General features: G+C 34.2%; 1 protein-coding gene across 1 annotated transcript in view; it reads left to right on the top strand.

Moving 5' to 3' along the window:
- The first annotated feature begins 10,139 nt into the window (after positions 1-10,139).
- LOC123654191 (ATP-binding cassette sub-family D member 3) overlaps positions 10,140-21,386 on the top strand; it is a 41,591-nt gene continuing 30,344 nt past the window's right edge. The window contains exons 1-2 of the mRNA XM_045590114.1: positions 10,140-10,480; positions 10,747-10,998. Coding sequence (XP_045446070.1) covers positions 10,374-10,480; positions 10,747-10,998 — 359 coding nt within the window. The 5' untranslated portion in view covers positions 10,140-10,373. The remainder of the gene's footprint in view (positions 10,481-10,746; positions 10,999-21,386) is intronic.

Here is a 21,386-nt window from a genome sequence, read left to right as displayed (position 1 = left end):
AATTATATATTATTAAAATCATCGACGCCTTCCAAAATGCGACGATGTTCTAAGGTATCGCTCATGTTGCACTCCACTACTTTTCTCACTATTCGCTTATGACGTCACCACAGTGTCGTCTGTGCTTGACAACGGCGTATTAGTAAACAGGAAAAGCTTATGTCCATGTGTGTGTGTGTGTGTGTTGTAAATATTTATTTATTTATTATTTATTTATACCTCTTGCGTCACATCCCTAGCGGTCAACTATAGACGAGTTCGGCGTTCTGGACATATCATTTACGTGGAATAAGAATGCATGTTTTTATTTCAATGTTTCTCAGTACGTGTAGCTCTAAAAAACTTGTTTTTTATACTCAAATGTTGCAGGGATATTCTATTTTCAGAAATGTGTGAGAAATGAGAAATGTGAATTAAAATACTATAATTTTTTTTTAATAATTTTATTTAATATTTTTGTGGTCCGGGTTTTTTCTCGCCTATAGACGTCGTTGGGCACAGGACTCTCAAGCCCTTGTCAAGTATAGGTGACTATGGCGTTCAAAAGGTTGCATTTATTTTTAACCGACTTCCAAAAAGGAGGAGGTTCTCAATTCGACTGTATTTTTTTTTAATGTATGTTACATCAGAACTTTTGACCGTGTGGACTGATTTCGACAATTTTTTTTTTAATCGAAAGGTGGTGTGTGCCAATTGGTCCCATTTAAATTTATTTGAGATCTAACAAACTACTTTTCGATTTATACCTAACTAGCTTACCCGGCGAACTTCGTATCGCCTAACACAAACTTTATCGTATGGTATTAAAGTTCAAATTGACTTTTAAGTATTATCACAAATCTTTTGTATGGGAGTGTATAAAATTGTTATTTTTAGACTTTTTCAGGAAATTTAAATTTTTTTTTTGAATTTTTCTCTCCGTAAGAACCATCCTCGTACTTCAAGGAATATTTTAAAAAAAGAATTAGCGAAATCGGTCCAACCGTTCTCGAGTTTTGCGCTTAGCAACACATTCAGCGACTCATTTTTATATTATAGATAATGCGTTTTTACTTGACGCTTTTTTCGTCGACCTACGTTGTATTATACCGCATAACTTTCTACTGGATGTACAGATTTTGATAATTCTTTTTTTGTAGGAAAGGAGATATCCCAAGTTTAGTACCATGATAAGGAAACCAGGATCTGATGATAGGATCCCAGAGAAATCGAGGTCTTGAAAATCCGCAATAACTTTTTACTGGGTGTACCGATTTTGTTAATTCTTTTTTTGTTGGAAAGAAGATATCCCTAGTTTAGTATCATGATAAGGAAACCAGGATCTGATGATGGGATTCCAGAGAAATCGAGGGAAACTCTTGAAAATCCGCAATAACTTTTTACTGGGTGTACCGATTTTGTTAATTCTTTTTTTGTTGGAAAGAAGATATCCCTAGTTTAGTATCATGATAAGGAAACCAGGATCTGATGATGGGATTCCAGAGAAATCGAGGGAAACTCTTGAAAATCCGCAATAACTTTTTACTGGGTGTACCGATTTTAATAATTTTTAATTTAATCGAAAGCTGATGTTTGTCATGTGGTCACATATAAATTGTATTGAGATCTGATAACTATTTTTTTTTTTTTAAATATATAGACTAGCGCTTGACTGCGATCTCACCTGAAGTCAAGTGAAGATGCAGCCTAAGGTGGTGCGCGCTTTCCTAGAAGATGCCTATTCACTCTTGATTTAAAGATACCCAAGTTATAGTTCGTTGGAAAAACGGAAGCCGGAAGGGCATTCCAAATTTTAGCGGTGCGTATTAGGAACGAGGAAGCAAATCGTTTAGTGCGAGATCGTGGGATTTCAACCACATAGCGGTGCAGATTCATACGATGCCTTGCGGTTCGGTGGTAGAAAGGTGATGGTGGAACCAAATTATATAGTTCTAGAGCACACTCTCCGAAATATAACCTGTAAAATACCGACAAACACGCAACCTTGCGCCGATGTTCGAGACTTTGAAGTCTAGAGCGAGCCAGCGATTTGTCACCGATGAGTCTTCTGGCGCGTCGATCCACAGAATCCAAAGTAGCGAGCTGGTACTTGGCAGAGCCATCCCATAAGTGGCTGCAGTATTTTTGAGTAATCTTTCATAACGCGTAGTTACTTGACTATTTTTTCGTCGATCTACGTTGTATTACTCGTCGATGTAATTGAAGTCGTTTTTTTTTCGTTTGTGAGCAAACACAATTATTTGATCAAAGTAGATCCTAAGTCTCTTAAATTTTGTTTTCTGTTAATTTGTTCGCCATTAAAATGATAACTATATAGAATAGGCTTTGGTTTCCGCGTGAATGAGATGCATTCACACTTGCCAGCGTTGACAGCGTTATTATTAACTGTATAAAATTTATATAAATTATTAAGGTCACATTGCAACGATAAAGTTGTCAGAATCTGTCAAAATCAAAGGACGTGTTTCACTTAGCTTGTAACAATAAATTTAAAAAAAGTGGTATTGAGGCATTTGTTTGCTAGTGAATAGTGTTGATTTGTTGCGGTTGTGCTTCGCCCTAAAGAAGAAAGTATTTTGCGTGTAGAATCTGGCGGTTTTACTAGTGAAATAAGATAATAACAACACCATATTATTTAAGTGCTCTGGTTTCTACCCTCACAAAATTTGAGGATTGCCCGACCTACGACAACTTATACCATCTATCATATGCTCCTGTAGAAAATGAATAGCAATACTTACGACTGCATAATAGTGCCGGCTTGGTATCAGGAGCTTTCTACTTATTGTTGTTCAAGAAATAAGATATCTTCAATATGTCCGCATCAAATTCCAACTTAAAGTGTAAAGTTTGCATTAAAGGAATAAAAGGAAATCAGGATACTAAGGTGTGCTCCCTGTGTATCGGCAGTTATCACTATCAATGCCTAGGAATAACGGCTGAGAATTTCCATAAAGAATCGAAACAAGCGAAATCGAACTGGAAATGTCCGGACTGCAGGGGCATTGAAAAGCGTGGGGACCATACACCTGTGAACAAGCAAGCAACTTCATCTCCTCGGATTGATGATGCAGTAATGGAAGATCTCAAATCCTACTTTGATAAAAGATTTAAGGAAGAAACGGCTACAATTCTGTCTCAGGTGAAGCAGCAGATAGCTCTGGAAAACAAGGCTATCTACAGTGTTATCGAAGAGCTCAAGACGAATGTCAGTACTGTATGTAATCAGTACGAGGAATTAAAAAAATGCACTTAGCGAAAGTTCACAAATAATTGACAACTTAAAAACTGAAAATAGAACTCTCCAGTTGCAACTTGATACTATTAACAACCAGATCAATATAATGGAGCAGCAGTCCAGAGCGTGCAATGTTGAAATACAGTGTGTTCCGGAGAACAGGAATGAGAACTTGCTGACAGTCATCAAGCAATTGGGAAATATTATATCGAGACCTTTGGATAACAGCGAGATCATGAATATTCATAGGGTACCTAAAATCAACCAGGCATCAGAGATATCCCGTGCGATTGTGGAAAAACTTGTGAGCCCTCGCGTTAGGGATGAATTTCTCACTGCTGTTAAGCAATTTAACCGGTCACACGAAAGTAAAAAATGTGAGTGAGCACTTATCACCGGCCAATAAAAGACTACATGCGGCGGTAAGAGACGCAGTTAAAGAAAAAGATTATCAGTTTGTTTGGGTGCGAAATGGCAAGATATTTGTGCGGAAGAATGCTACGTCGCGATCATTGGTTATCAGCACAATAGACGCTATTAAAAGACTTTAAAATTTAATATCGTAAATTGTAAAATTGGTTGTAACAAGTAATAATAATTTATCTATCTACTACCAGAACGTGAGAGGTTTGAGAACGAAGTGTGAAGAATTTTATATGAATGTACTAAAATATGACTACGATATATTAATTCTAGTAGAAACGTGGTTAAATGATAATATTTTTCATCGTGAATTTTTGGACGCGAGATACAGTATTTTTAGGCGAGACCGAAGTTCCACCTCATCCTCTCTATATAAAAAAGAGGGAGGTGGTGTTTGTATAGCAGTAAACAAGAACATTAAAGTAAATAGAAAGGTCGAATGGGAATCCGAGTGCGAGGATATTTGGCTTACGCTTAGTTTAGGCAACGCCGACGGTACCGATCCATTTTTAAACATCTGTGTAGTGTATATACCCCCACCTATAAATCAAGACTATCTAAAAACTTTTCTCTCAAGCGTAACTAAAGCCATCAGTAGTATAACAAACACGTCAACAACGATCATCTTCGGGGATTTTAATCTGACAAATATAATCTGGGAGTATGACGAACATTTATCAGCCTACATTCCTCTACCGTGTAATAACACAACAGATAATATATTTATGGATGAAATTCAATTTAATAATTTATATCAATGTAATCATATTAGAAATAAAAATAATCGAATTCTTGACTTGATCTTAACTGACTCACCGACAAGACTCAAAATTTCAGAATGTTTATCTCCCTTGGCAAATTTAGATGTTCCTCACCCGGCTCTGGAAATTAATTTTAACATTATACAAGTGGAACGATCACTTAAGAGTAACAGGACCCCAAGATTAAACTTTAATAAATCGGATTACCAACAAATTAATAAAGAAATTGCAACTGTAGATTGGAGGGATAGATGGAAGGATATGGACATAGAGGATATGGTAGGTGATTTCTACACTATCTTAAGTTCAATCATAGAAATGTACACTCCATATTCTAGGCCTCACAATGAAAAATACCCTAACTGGTTCAGCATCCCCCTAATAAAGTGTTCAAGAGAGAAACTAAAGTTCCATAAAAAGTATAAAAAATATGGTAACCCCAGGGATAAAGACACATTTAACCTTCTTAGAAATAGATGTGATGAGATGTTAAAAGAATGTTACAAAATCTTTAAAGAAAATGCTGTAAACACAATTAGAATTCAACCTAAAAGAATTTGGTCATTCGTAAAGAGTCAAAAAAGTAATAGCCTTTCTATACCCAATCAAATGCACTTGGGATAGAGTCGCTACAGGTGGTCAGGAAATAGCCGATTTATTCTCAGAATATTTTCAATCGGTCTATACGTCACATAATAACTACATACCTGGAAATTGTAACCCTGTGCTTGAAGAGAGTTCGTCATCCTTCACTAAGTGTACATTAACCGAAACTGAAATACTAACTGCTCTTAAAAGATTAGATACAAATAAAGGACCAGGATTAGATGGAATACCAAATAAGTTTTTAAAACAATGTGCTGAAACCTTAGCAACGCCATTGCATATATTATACAATAAGTCCCTAACAGAGGATATCTTTCCAGCAATATGGAAGCAGGTTCGGCTGACACCAATACACAAGAAAGGCGATGTGTCTAACATATGTAATTATAGGCCGGTGTCGATTCTCCCTGCAATTGGAAAAGTCTTCGAGGGATTAATGGAGAAAAAAATTTACTGGCACGTTAAGGAAATTATTCATTCGGAACAACATGGTTTTATGCCCAAAAAATCAACAGCATCTAACTTGATAGGTTTTATGAGTGACGTCGCTGAGGCTCTAGATGATGGAGATGAAGTACATGCTGTATATACAGATTTCAGCAAGGCGTTTGATTTAATAGACCATACTATGTTACTTCGAAAAATTTCGGCACTCGGTATTCACGGTTCTTTGTTAAGGTGGTGTGAGTCATACCTTCAAACAAGGTCACAATTAGTAATGTTACGTGGCCACTCTTCAAGAAGTAGAATTATACCAACTGGCGTCCCGTAGGGCTCGCATATGGGTCCTTTGCTTTTTGTTATATATATAAATGACTTGGCTCAGCAGTTGAAGTGTCCTTTTAAGATGTACGCTGATGATCTAAAGATATATAAATGTATCAAGACTGAAAACGATGTCAAAATACTACAAAAAGATTTAGATAGGATACAGATATGGAGTGAAAACAATAAAATGAAACTTAATATTGAAAAATGTTATCACATAAAATTCACGCGTAAAAAAACCCATTACAGTCATATACACATTACAGAGAGCCCATCTAAACGAAGTTGATGAAATTAGAGATTTAGGAGTTATAGTAGACAGTCGTTTAAGCTTTATAAGTCACGAAGATAGCATTGTTAAAAAAGCCTCTAGACTGTCTGGGTTTATATCAAGGCAAACAAAAATCTTTAAAGGCCCCCAAAGTTCTTATCCCTATATACAACTGCTTAGTAAGAAGCATCTTAGAATATAACAGCCCAATATGGTCACCTGGGTATGCAGTGCACATCAAAAGAATTGAGCGGATCCAAAAAAGATTCATTTATCATTTAACTTACATTAACAATAAATGCAAAAATTTAGAAACTTATGACTCTAGACTAAAGTATTATAATCTCAAACCCTTAAGTACTCGTCGGAAAATAGCGGATGTTTTGACTTTATACAAAATTATACATGGTTTAATGATCTGTCCAAACTTTTTAAGTAAAATTTATTTTAAGATCCCACGTTCTGGTAGTCGTCTGTCAAATATGTATAGCTTTCAATTACCGCATTTTCGTACTAATATTGGACATCATTCGGTTTTATGTAGAATTCTGTCATCCTATACTGATTTATGTCCAAACTTTGATATTTTCAATGGCTCCTTGGCCACGGCCAAGAATATCGTTCATAGATTGGTTAAATAGTTTTTTTTAATAGTTTTTAATATTTTGTGAATATGTCAAAATTGCATGCTGTGTTCACTGTAATTAGAATGAACATTGTACACCTTTCAAATTATTACACACATAAACCTTTTTTTGTATTGTATCATTCAATTTGTGAACCGAATAAAAAAAAATAAATAAACAATCCTGTATGGTATTAATTACATAAAAAATCTTTTTGTCATCAGCGTACATAAGATAGTTTCACTGCTTCAAACTTGAACCAATATCATACAAGTATGCATTGTAGAATAGTGATCAAAAATATGAGCCTTGTGGAAGACCTGTCGGAATTTTGACGTAATTTGAACGATATCCAGCCATGACTACCGCCTGTGAACGATTAGTCAAATATGACTTTACCCAGCGAAGTAAGTCCCCGTGGATACCCAGAATTTGTAATTTATGTAACAGGATCACGTGATCCACACGATCAAAAGCCTTCTCAAAATCAGCGTAGATCACGGCAACCTGCCCTGCCCTGTCCATTTTTTCTCAAACGAAACTTGAAAAACATGCTGTATTAGTAGTAGTGGGACGTCCTATCATAAAACCATGTTGCTGTAATGGAATCTATTGAGACAGCGTACTATAGATAGAATTATATACGATTTTTCGAGTAATCGTAGTAAAGTTTGGTCGAATCGAAATTCCTCTATAGTTTTTAGTTTTAGTATACGCGATCCTTTTTTATGTACAGGTACTATATGAGCGCATTTCCATACGTTTGGGAAAATACCCTCACGAAGAGAACGATTAAAAAGTATAGTTAACGGGAGAGCTAGTGATTTAGCACATCGTGACCAAAATACCGCAGGCAAGCCATCAGATATGCCGGTTTTTCTAAATTCTCGTCCAGCCTACGCCGGTAATCTTACGTAGATCGTCAGTCCAACTCACCGGAGGACGTCCCATACACTACGTTTGCCAAAACGCTGTCTCCACTCCATGACACGTCTACTCCAACGGCCATCATCCTGTGGCGCAGGTGACTAGCCCACTGCGACTTCAGTTTGCTAATTATGTGGGCTATCTCGCTTACTTACGTTCTTTCACGGATAGTCTCATTTCTAAACCGACCTTTGAGAGAAATCCCAAGCAGAGCTCGTTCCATGCTACGTTAAGCAACAAAGCCTGAATAGTAAATTATTTGGACTCACAGCATAAGATATAGATACGTGAAGACCAACTAACGTGAGCTACGGTGCCGCTGGGTGAAAAAATTGGTACCTATCTAAGTCAGCATTAGCCGAACGGTGTCTCGACGAAGATCATCTTGGAGCACGACCTAAAAAGAACCATCTACAAGCGTGATATATCGCTGGCAAGGGCTTTTTTTAGGATGCTAAGGGTAGGCGTGGGGTCCAGGTCTACGAAATAGTGACACAAGTGGGGCGTTTGATGTACAAAGAAAGTAAAATGACCTGTAGGTCGGGGACAATACAATACAATACAATACAATACAAATTCTCTTTATTGTACACTATCAGACATAAAAAAAATTACACCGAAAAGAAAATATAGACATGTACAAAAGGCGGTCTTATCGCTAAAAGAGCGATCTCTTCCAGACAATCTCTAGCATGAAAAGGACATGACAAAAGAATTAGACGGCGTGGAGGTGTACATACATAATATATACATATAATACGTAAATATACATACATATACACATAACACACACACGACAGAAGAGAGGAAGGACCGGCTAAAGTCATTGTCAGTAATATATATTTGTAGTAAATTAATTTATAAACTTATAATGTGACTCATAAGACAGGTATTATGTTTGCGAATAGGGATAAATAATTTTATAAGTGTAAATGTGTAAGTATTTAATGTATGTGTGAGTGTATATGTATACATTAAATAAAACCGCCAGCGTCAGGCCACATCCTAGTTTTACTAGGCAGTCACAGGACGGTCGATTTGTAGATCTAATGATAAATCGCCTGTGATATTATAATGCATGTTTAACAAAAGGCATGGCATTTTGAGCCCGTGGATGTTAATTTTAAATTGAAAAGAAATTTGTACGATTTTGATAATCTCATAAAATTCTATGGTTTTTTAGTATGTACTTATTATTAAAGGAAAGCAATATAACTTAAGCAATATAATATAAACCTATAGGCTTAATTCTCAAACGAAATTCTTATACTTTACATCGACAAATATAGTATAATACACATTGTTTGGGATAATTCAAGAAATACTCTTTAGAACGCGCTCACTTTTAAAAATGGGACAACACAACAAGCACTAATGCTAATGACTGGCTGCTATCAGTAAGTATCCGGTCCTCAGCAATCGGGGCCGACGATGGAGGAAGTCAACTGAACCTAGAACGATTTTACTTGATTCCTTTCACACAGTTCCTAGTAGTAAGTTGTAAGTATATTGATGTTAAATCAATTTATTGTCAACTTTATCATAAATAGATGTCTTTAACGAGAACAATTTAGCTCTATCTGAACAAAAGTAGATATTTGTAGGTATATTAATAAGTATAAAATTGTTTGAGGAATTTGAACAAGTTATAAGTAAATGATTAAATTAAATAATTATCTTCTGTTAGAGAAGTTTAACGCTTAAAAAACATTAGTTTTAATATTTTACAGCTAGACGATCCCTAATCACAAGCGTTATTTGGCCTTTATTTTTAAAGACATCATAATCAGGTGAAAACATTGATATATTAACTACTGAGAATGCAAGTTGAGGGCAAAGAATATAGTGTAATTGATCTATTTAATAGTAAATAATAATTAATTTAAAAATTGATATATATTTTGTTGAAATGAAATTTCACTAAAAATAGACACCTTCATACAATCATGCAGCGACAACCAAGGCAAAAGATTTTATTATATTTTTATTTGTTGTCTATGACAACAAAAAACTGTACCTTTGTTTTAAAAGTATTACAATTTTCACACTTTACTCCGTGTTGCTCTATGTATTCCGCATGACTAAGGTACTGTCAAAAGATATTTGATAGATTTACTCTATTTTTGTATTTTATTATCAAACAAACGATATTTATTTTTTGTACCTTGATAATACTAATAAGTTAATTTAAATGAGAAGGACTAATAAGACTTTTAAACGTAACGAAATTCCACTTTTAAAAGGTTTTCAATATTTAGTTCTTAAGTTGTGAATTGTAAATATGTATAATATTGTAAAATAAAAATAAAAATGAGTGTGCTATAGGCGACACGACTAAAGTAAATCGACCAATTACACTTTTCGTGACGCTCTCGTCACGAATTCACCAGCTTACCTCTCAAGTCAAGCGTGCGTAAAGAAGTTTTATTTCTCAAAAAATGCGATGCTAAATTTTTTTTTCTATTAAACATTTCAATAGTAATCTGTGGCAATCTTGAAACGTCACTCGTGTCAGTTAGCAGCTGTCAGTCAACTTGTCAAGAAGAAGAGTTATTTTATTATTTCCAGTTACGTTTTTATTTTATCACGCATGTCATGTTAATAATTATTTAAGAAAATTCAAATTTTTATGTAACATACTTTCATACACGTTCAAACACACGTATAATGTTTTACGGAGTGATGATATAATGTGTATATGACTAGTTTTTGATATTGTTTAATTGTGTACCTATAATTATAATAAAAATACAATGGCTCCGAATTTTAGTAAAATTACCTCAAGAAATGATATAAAAATTGGTCTAGCCGCCTCTGCGGCGTTAAGTGCATGGCTATTGAGAAATTTCTTTAAATCAAGGTGACTAAAATCTCAGTATTTTTCCATTTCACTTGGTATTATACTTTTGTTTGTAATTAAATGATATTGCGTATAAATTACATAAAATCAATTGTCATCGCTTTTTTAGTTTCATCTATAGTAAAATTCTGATAATATTCTTGGAAACATTTCGAAATTAATAATTTCGAAATAAATTTAAAAAATTACAATTATATTATAATCATATTGCTATAAATCGATATCAAGTGTATTTTTTCCAATAATTCTAACATTAAATATTTCAGATCCTCAAAAAATGTTAGACCGGTGCTATCTCCAGAGGAAAGAGTGCAATATATGATAAAAGACAAAGACCAAAAGGGGCCTAAAGCACAAGTGGATGCAAGATTTTTTGCAGAACTTAAAGTACTATGGGGTATAATGGTGCCAGGTATATGGAGCAAGGAGAGTGCTTTCATGGGGTTGATCGCTCTTTCTCTCATCGCAAGAACACTCTGTGACCTGTGGCTCATCCAGCACACAACATTAATTGAAGGGTAAGTGAAAATGTCGAGATGTATGTAAAAATGTAAATAATTTTGATATTTCAGATTACAAGTATAGTGGATTATTATAATGATAAATGCAATAACTTTCTTAATTACTTCTAAATAAATTATTTTCTTATATTGAAGGAAACATCTTTGTTTTTTACAATTAATTTTATATTATGAATATTTTTAAGTTTAATTATGATTTATACGAATTTCAATTAATCCAATTCATAATCCTACAACATGAATCAGGTGTTTTCATCTCATTGAAATTTTTCATTACTGCTCTGGCTGTCTTTTCCCCACTCTATCGTCTCTAGCCCTATATATACCTTTCTAGTTAATCAGGTTCTACAAAATAATTTAATCAAAATAGTTTATTTTTTGAATAAGATTACACTTAGAGACCATCCATAATTCGGATCATGTGGAATTTTACCATTGTGGACTATTCCCCTTTGTAACACATAAGTTACACTTTCAGTGACTCCCATACAACCATTACGTCACAAAAGCTAGGCACAAAAACTATCATACCGAATAATTTCACTTTTTATTTTCAAGAGATATAAAAAAATCTTTTTCTTGTCATAGCTTGTCACAATAAACAAAGCCCTGCCCCTGATTCTTCCTTCTGAATCTTCATCCTTCCTTCTGATTGTTAATGATACATATTAGACATACTTATTCTATCACATTAGTATCTACAAACATAATTACAAAAAGTAAATTAAATTCAAATTTCTCTGTCTATGAAATTAAAAAAATGATGTAATACTCTCTAACTAAATAAAATAAATAAAGTAAATAAATAAGGCAACTTAATGCCTGTATTTTAAAGTTTTTAAGTAACAGCCAACTGATAAATTAAATATTCTTTCTTTAAATTAAAATATACATAAGTACATTAACTAAACAAATAAACAACACAACATTGTGTGTAGATTTCAAAATAATAATTAATTAATATTATATTTAAGTTAAAACCTTTATGTTTAAAGATATCTTAGCATAAGACATAATGTATGAAACAGGAACTCATAAAATATGTTTTCAGTCTAACAACGAAATTTTAAATTGCTAATTCAAGGTCATGTCAGTTCAAAATATTTCTATTGTATTTAAATTGATAAATTTGATTTAAATTTATTCAGGGTTGAGGAGTAAGTTTTATTTATCAAAGGTATATATTTTTCAAACTTCAAATATATACAGTATACACTTACAATAAAATATTAATATATATATCCCTTCCACCATGTAGGAGAAGGATCAGAGATTAATTCACCACGCTACTCCAATGCGGGTTGGTTGATATATTCCCTACTATGAGTAACAATTGCTATCAGGTGTACATGATAACAACCGAGACCGACAGCTTAACGTGCCATGGACGTAACATGGACTAACAATCCAACCAGAAATAAATATTTGTGTAAACAAAAATTATCCACACCGAACGGTAATCGAAGCCGCGACCGTCGGTGAGAAATAAAAATATTGCAGTACTCCTGGACTAACTCCCGACTATAAGCCTGTTGTTGCAAAATTCATTCAGATTCATTTCAGGCCACTAGTGGCGAAAAAAGATCCAGAAGCAACAAACTTCATCCATACAATTTTTTTACATTTATACTCGTATTAGTACTAATAGTACTTAGTTTTATTAGAACGTTATATAAGTCATCACTTCCTATTTATAATCCGTTAATAACGTCATTATTGATGAAGAATTAGTAGTTTACGAAACTTGTCTAATTAACTATTATGAAATAATTGATGGACTACTGCTCCAACATTACGACACAATTGCAATAGAAGAATCACGACCTTGAATATAGGAAATGCTCATTTTCTCATAAATATTTAGAAGTTCTTTCTCTCATCACATAAATAATCCACAAAAAACAGGTTGTCTTTTCTAATCAGACTCAACTTGAGATTAGCGTAAACATTTTTTTTTTGTGTTTTTATATTACACATGTAAGTTATGGTTTTGATGGAAAGAAACTTACCTAACCTTATTTTAAAATATTTAAGAAGACATTTTACATCTAAACTAAGGGTTACATAAATGGGACCAAATGACACGCACCACCTTTCGATTAAAAAAAAAATCATCAAAATCGGTCCACCCAGTCAAAAGTTCTGAGGTAACATACATAAAGAAATACAATCGAATTGAGAACCTCCTCCTTTTTTGGAAGTCGGTTAGTAAAACTTAATTAGCTCTGCACAGCATAATGTTTATAAAAATTAATGTTTTTGAAAACTTTAACAACATTACATTGAATCAAAATTTTAGGTCCTTGCCGTAATAAAAAAAAAAAAAAAAAAAATTTAGTAAAAACTACTTGATTGAATAGTTTTTTTTCGTGATAAGTGCGCAGCGGAACGGCTTCGCACGGGTGCAATGCTGATAATGCTAAGGGTATTTTCCGATATGCACTGCGAGCACTGCACAGTGCTATCATTATAGAAAAATTCGTTCCGTTATGACTGCCAGTATACTGTCGCAGTACCCTAGAGAAATATATGACGTAAATCGCCGCCATATTCTACTGCGAGCACTGGCGTTTTCGAGGTAAGGTACTCGCAGTACTTTGATCACGTGATCAGTCAAAACCACTCGGGTGCAAACTGCCAAACGTCTTTTAAGCAATACTTCCAGTTTAATCACAAAATTATAAAGTTCTGTAAAAAGTTCTGTGTAAATTAGTTTTGATTCGTCAATAAAAAAAAGGAAGAATTGCAAAAATTAACCATATTAGACTGTGTTTAAAATGTTCAATACGAGCTGAAAGTTACGCAGGAAATTTATACATTAATTAAAAAAAAAAAACTCCTAAATTTTATCCTACATAACCTCTGTATATTAACTTATACACAAAGTTAATATAAGTTGAGTAATGATAAACATCTTTTTTTAATGAAAAACATTATTTTAAATGAAAAACTACTTATTTTTATTATATTATATAATCAATTTACAATTAATATTAATTAATATATTTTTAATTTGATAGTACTCCAAAAACAGTTTTTTTTTAATGAACAAGAAAACTGTTTTATACAATTATTTTAAATTTGAATGCTGCGTCAAAAATTCGGCTGACAGTATACGGGATTGCGTTCCGTTTTAAATAGTAAGCAGTATAACTGGCTATAAAGAAACAGCTTCACAGTATACTAGATTGACGTCACACTGTACAGTGGTCGCATTGCATATCATATTGCATGTCTAACACTTAACATAATAACAACAACATTAAAATATGCGTCGTTAGGATTACACGTTGTTACAGAATGCGTTGGAGAAATAAAGGTTCATTGCTCGTTAGACCGTAGGTGATAGCGTGATAATATGTACTCTATATGTTGACCCGACTTCTTAATAATATTCGTGCCAAATTTGAAGTAAATCCATGCAGTACTTTTTGAGTTTATCCCGGACATACATGCAGACAAACAAACAGACAAAAATTCAAAAAACTATATTTTTGGCTTCGGTATCGAATGTAGATCACACCCCAAATATTACTTTAAAATAATATTCAATGTACAGTTTTGACTTTCCTACCATTTTATTATATGTATAGATAGATTTGATGCTGCAATGGTAGCGCAGTCTACCGAATCCAATGTAAAACATTCCAAAATTAACAACTACTTATAAATGAAAAATTAGTTAAATACGTATACGTATGCTACAGCTGCAGAACCTATTGTTACGGCGGACGATAATGTCTAGAACATTCTAGAAGGTGTGAGAAAGAAAATATTTTCAAACTTTCTCGAATATCCTAGAGCCTAGCTCTCTGAATATATGTCCCGGTGTCGCCCGCCAGAGTTAGTTCGATTTGAACCTCGAAATATGCGATTACGAAACGAAAAGGAAAGAAATTATTCAAAAAAAAATTAGGGATTGGAAATTTTTGTTAAATACCCGTTGCGAAGCCGGGGCGGGAAGCTAGTATGATATATTTCTGTTTACTAATGAATACTGCTAGTAATTTGGTTGACCAAATCTGCTAAAACTTTTTTACATTCACATTCACACTTTTCATTCACAACTGCCGAGACCGTGGGCGAATATTCGGTAATCGCAGTTCGTCAAAATGAGTTTTTAAACTCTCGGTCACAGACAATATAATTAAAACTTTCATTTTAAAGGGACTTGCCATAATTATTGTTTCGAGATTCTTTGTGTTGCTGATGTTGCAGACGCCATTCTGATGGGACGACTATCGGCGGAATTTAAATAAAAGTCAAAAATATTATTCTTATAAGTAAGCCATTTCCTAATTGACTGTCATAACTTGTTAAAAGAATATCAAATTTCCAGCAACTATTACCAAATTACAAGAACTTAAGTTTTTAATTCATCAGGTAGATGCATGATTTAGATTGTAGTTACAAATCTTGGCGATTTGATCTAAACTGCGAAATTTTCACTTTCTTACATTACTTTGTAACTTATTTAAGTGCAAGGGCGTCGCTATCGCCGTATCAGCCGTATCAATGATACGGGGCCCCCTATCTAAATGGGCCCCTAACGTGTGTAAGCAAAAATTAGTAAAATGTTATCCACGATGTCACTTAATCTCGTAGTTCCTGGGAAAAAGATTAAAAAAATTGTCATACTTGCCTATAGTTTTCACTTCAGAAATGTCAAAGTCAAAAAAGCAATCCTCTTTTTTCCGAGTTAAGCGTGCGCCCAAAAGTTGATAACACCCTGCATCGCGTCATTCTTTTGCGAGGTCCTGGTACTTTGTTAGTTTGTTCGATATGGTTGTTTGAATATTGTGGGTGTTAGGAATAGCAATGTCAATTAGATAGACTGTTTTGTTTCGATTGTCGTGAAGAGTAATATCTGGTCTGTTGTAATGAACTGTTCTGTCCGTTAATATAGTCCTCTCCCAGTAAATTTTGTAGTTTCTGTCTATCTATTTGTAGTTTCTGTCTGTCTATTGTGCTATTTTATTCATTATTCAGCTTGAACCCAAGTTTGCTGTGTTTTATAAGATCTGACAATGGGTTCAGAGCCAGGCAAAACCATAAAGGACTGAGGGCATCGCCTTGGAATATTCCACGCTTTATATGTATCGGTTCAGTAGTTAAAGATTGATTTATTTTAAGTTTAGTTTGCCAATTTTGCATGGAGACTTGAAGAAATGATATTATAATAGGGTTTATTTTATATATTTGTAAAACTTTAAGTAGCCAAGTGTGGGGTACGGAATCGAAAGCTTTGCGGTAGTCAATAAATATAGTATGTATATCTTTCTTTTTCTTATACGCGTGATTTAAGGCAATTGCGTCCAGGGTTAGCTGCTCCTTGCATCTCTGACTGAATTTTCTGCAGCCTTGTTGCTGTTCTGAAAAGATGTTATGCTCAGCAATGTGATATATGAGCTCGCTTATACAGCCGGTTAAAATTTTGTAAAATATCTGAAGACAGGTAATGGGTCTGCACTTGGCTGGGTTTTGTGTGTCGTGGTTGTCTTTTGGTAACATGTATGTTATTCCCTGAGTTATGAATGTAGGCATTGTGTCTGTTGATTGGATGAAAGTGTTTAACGGCCGAACCCAATATTCAATCTAAAGATAGAGATAGGTAGTTATCATCGACTGCTAATAACTAACTATCTATCCTTTGTAGTTGTCCCAATAATTCGCATATGGGACTACTATCTCCAGTTAGCTGTAGATAGATCGGCTACCTGAGCTCTCCCTTACATTCCAGTATACGCAGCGTCACAGACGGCCTCAGTTATGTTATACAGATGTTTTGTAGTATTTAAAGTCATACAAATTTTATTAATATTAAAGTAATCTTGTTTTATAAAAATATGGACAAATTAATTTTTACACAGACTTTTTAATTTATAATAAATGATATTATTTTAATATGGAATGTACGGTAAATCTAGTAACGGAACGTTTTAACACGACTTGAAAAGACGCTACGAGGCCATTACGCTTTTATTGAATCGTCGTTTCGTTTGAATTTGTATAATTTTTTTACAAATCAAAATTCAAATTATACAAATCATTGCAAATTATACAGTCATTCAACAAATTGTTTGTTTTATTTACAAGATGAGTAAAGTAAGTATTATTTCACAAGAAACTTATTATTTTTATTCAATTAATTGTTGCAAAAGAGCAATATCACTTGAACTGCTACTTGAACTTGAGTCTGCCATTATTTTTCACTTGAAATTAATTTTATTTTGAACAAAGAAAATACTTTTGCAATTAATAAATCTTAGTTATCCCCCGAAAACTATAGATCGGTTATTGTTGCTACTAAAGATAACCAAAGTTACTGACAGATAGAACTCTATTATTATTGGGACGCTTAAACTGTCATTTTCATAGGAACTGTTATCTCTGGTAAGCTATCCTCCCTCTCGTCGATAGATAGCTTTGAAGGATAAGATTGCCTATCGTCGACAAGTTTATTGGGTCAGTTAAATGAATGATAGATAGATATTTCTGTCTCTAGTAGGACATAACCAGAGATAGACTGAATATTGGGTTCGGCCGTAAATGGTTTTGAATGTGTGGGTGAGTTCGTGTGAATTTTTTATACCAGTAGGCGTGTAAATTATCTGACCCAGGTGCTTTCCAACTGTGCATGCGTTTTAAGATATTTTTGAATGTGTCTACCTGGATATGTTCAAACCTCATTTTAGGTGTGTTTTCAACTGTTCTACTGACTTCGTCTATCCATTCAGCGTTTTCGTTATGTTCGACCGGTTGTTCCCAAATCTGACTCCAAAATTCTTTTAGTGTTTCAGGTGTTGGTGTTTCTACTCGTGTACTGTGGCGTTCCTGTGGTGGAGTGGAGATGTTCCTGTAGAATGCTTTTTCATTGTTTATGAATTTACGGTTCTGTGATTTGCGGGCTCGGCTAAATACCTTTTAAGTCGGTTGGAAACTATGTTTAACTTTTGTTTTAAGGTGTCTTAAAAAGTGGCTTAATTCGGTGTTTGGATTTTCGTATTGGGCGTGGGTTTGATATTTGCTTTTTATTTGTTCTACTGAATCAGCTACTTTGTTACTTCTGTTTTCGTTAATATATTGAGTTAAGTGGGCTATCTCAGATCTCAGTGTTTGAATTTTATTTTCTAACCTTTTGCCACGATGGTTTTGTTTTCCTGTAGCTATTACCTCTCTGTATGTCTATATTAATTTTAGCACCATTACAGATCGCTGCTGTGTACGCTGCTATGTAGATTAATGTGTGTGGTGTGTGGAAATCTTGCTCATTATTCAAATAGTCGGGAAGAATTTTCGAGTCTATGTATTCTACTATCACTGCTAGTTTTTTCGAAGATTTCCGTTTTGGTATAAAAGGTCGAGATATTGGGTCGGTATTGATAAATTTTTCTGTCGCTGATATAAATTGGTCTTTTATTTTCTGTGCTAGGTCTTCCTGTATTTTATTTGCATTATTATTAGAGTTTCGATTAAGGAGAATATCTTCTTCACGTTAGTTGAGAAATCTAGTTCTTCTGTTTCAGTTAGTGATGTGGTCATTATTTGTGTCATTTGGTAATCTGTCAGATTTTCAGTTTGGTCCTGTGGTTGTTGAGGTCGTGATAGTTGTGCTTCTACTTCATGTCTAATTTGTTCTATTCTTTCTTGTGGTATCATTTTATTGTTGGCTATTGCTCGGCGTTGACCTGATAACCTTTGTTCTGAAATGTGACTAAGGTGAGGATGTTGTTCAATAAATTTGGTGTGTAGTTATTTTTCTATTTCCTGTCATATCAGTTTCTATGTGCGTTACTTCAAAATAGGTTCGTAATAGGATAGGATACGAATCTATCGTTTAGCTCATTGGACCACCGCATTCGTGTACCTGTGTTTTATGTAAGGTTAGTTTGACTGATTTTTATATTTCCGGTTTGTATTAGGGTTGAGATTTCATTTCTGATTCCGTCAAGTGTCGATTGTGGGAGTAGTTTGTTATTAGTTATAGCTCTACGCTGGTCACCAAGTCTCTGCCTGGAAATATCCATTTCCGGGAACGCTGCCATGTATTTTTGATGTAAAGTGTCTAAGTATGAGCGTGTGTTAGTTTCATTTTTTGTCAAAGTTAGGTAGTTGCGCCATATAAATTCATTCATTTCTGAGTTCCATCTTCTTCTTTTTTTTTTTTTACAAGTGATATACATCCACGGGCTTATGAACCCATGTCCTTTTTTATTCTAAAAACATGCAATTTTTATTTTTTTCTATTTCAAGGTAGGCGTTACCCATCTTCTTCTTGTGCTAGTGATGTCAGGAGTAGGTGTAGGTTGAGCGGCGTATGCCTCCTGCACAAAATCTTCTGACATGGGTGACGAGGTAGGAGGTCGAGATGGCATCTCGATGCGGTATGGGGGTGAAGTTGGTGTGGAATAAAGACTGTTGTTTGCTGATGACGTTTCGGATATTGGTGAGTTTGGGCAACGGATTGGATCGGTTGTCGTAGATTGTTCGGCGGAAACCCGCCTATTCAGTCCCCCACCGCCGGTGGTTCACATGCTGTGACACCCAGCACCGGCTCCAGGTGTGCCCCGGCGATCCCCGGGAAGCGGTCGCAGATTATATCTTCTATTACGACTTTCTTCCATAGTGCATCTAAAAGAGGGGTTGGGATCGTTGGTTGAGAAGGGTAGTCTGGATGAGCGTCAATCTTAACCTGTACCTTATAGATGGGATTTGCTCCAGTTAGTCTGAGCTTAACTACACATCACCTTGCTTCCCGTAAGCTCCCCCACCACGGCAAGGTGATCCCATGGGGGGTTATTATTATTATTATTATTGTACATATCGTTGAGATATATTATAGCTCACTTACAAAACAGTAACGTATTGTCTATAAAACCTTTTTATTTTTATCGGAGTGGTAGTTTCTGTGTGATTAGCGTGTTCAAAGTTTACACAATGTACATGCTCAAAACATTTTTCTAAAACGAAATATACTTAATCAGCTTTCTCTAAATTAAAATAATTAAAATTCTTTAGTAGTAAAGAGTTTTTGTTTATATATTGCAGCAGGAATACCTGTATATGTATATTTATTTATATAAATTATACGCATATGGTAAATTTGTTTAGAGTTTTACCAATTATCACTTATAGGTATCTGTTTGAATCTCTCTGAAATTAGGGCGCTTACTTACATTTAGTTCAAGTATCACAATAAATAAACCTCTCAAAATATTGAAGCAAATATGTACACGTTAAGAGAAAAAACCTAAGACGAACTGGTTTTTTTTACCGTCATTACACAAACACTGTATATTTTAATGGTCACCCGGGCGCATATTTTTATTTGTTAGACCTGGTTTTACGTAAGAAGTATTTCGCGTTTTAATATAAATGTTTTTATGGTTGTGTTTATAATTATATTTTAAATTCGCGTTTTATAGATCATTCAAATTAACTCTGTGGTATTTCACAACATGCACACAGGAACTATAATTTGAGTTGAAACCATTTCGGGAAATAAAGACGAAATAATTATTGAAAATGTATTAATTTTTTTCTCGTCATTTTTATAGTAATTGGTATATTATTACTAATATACTAGTGATCACCCAATGGTCGAAATTCGACTATAATTAATTTGAATTATAAGTTTGAACATGATTAAGGTTCTGTCGTCAAATACTATCCCACCAAAAACATTTTCATGTAAAATGTTGCCAAGACGAGATCATATGGCTCGCACTGTCAAAAAGTTATCAGATCTCATGTAGAGCCAAGCTTCTAAATCTACACGCCCTAACTCTACAAGCCCTAACTTCACAAACTCTACACCTTAGTCAAAATATGTGGCTTGGCCGTTTCGCTACCGTCACGTAAGGTGAAAATTTTTTTCACTGTTTTCTACTTTTCTGTCATACAATAGTTCTATTAAAGAAAAAATAAAAGGAAGAAGAATAATTGATATACATATAATAAAAATAAAAATAAAAAGAGAAAATATATATATATATATAAATGACACAGGAAAGTCGTCATCTACAACATCGGCAGCCGGTAGTAACGAAACGGCCAAGCCACATATTTTGACTAAGCTGTAGAGTTTGTGAAGTTAGAGCTTGTAGAGTTAGGGCGTGTAGATTTAGAAGCTTGGCTCTACATGAGATCTGATAACTTTTTGACAGTGCGAGCCATATGATCTCGTCTTGGCAACATTTTACATGAAAATGTTTTTGGTGGGATTTCACTTCTTTTTGTAAGTTGCTTATGACAATATTACAGCTGCATTTTACCTCCGACACATTTTATACCATAAATATCATCCAATCTTCACCATATTCGGTTTAAGCACGCTGTTTTTGATTTTATGTTGAACTGATATGCAAACGGTGATCTCCGCCAAA

This window comes from Melitaea cinxia, chromosome 6, assembly GCF_905220565.1.
Source record: "Melitaea cinxia chromosome 6, ilMelCinx1.1, whole genome shotgun sequence".
Classification (NCBI taxonomy): domain Eukaryota; kingdom Metazoa; phylum Arthropoda; class Insecta; order Lepidoptera; family Nymphalidae; genus Melitaea; species Melitaea cinxia.
Note: the sequence above shows the minus strand (reverse complement) of the source record. Positions and strands in the feature narration are given on the sequence as shown.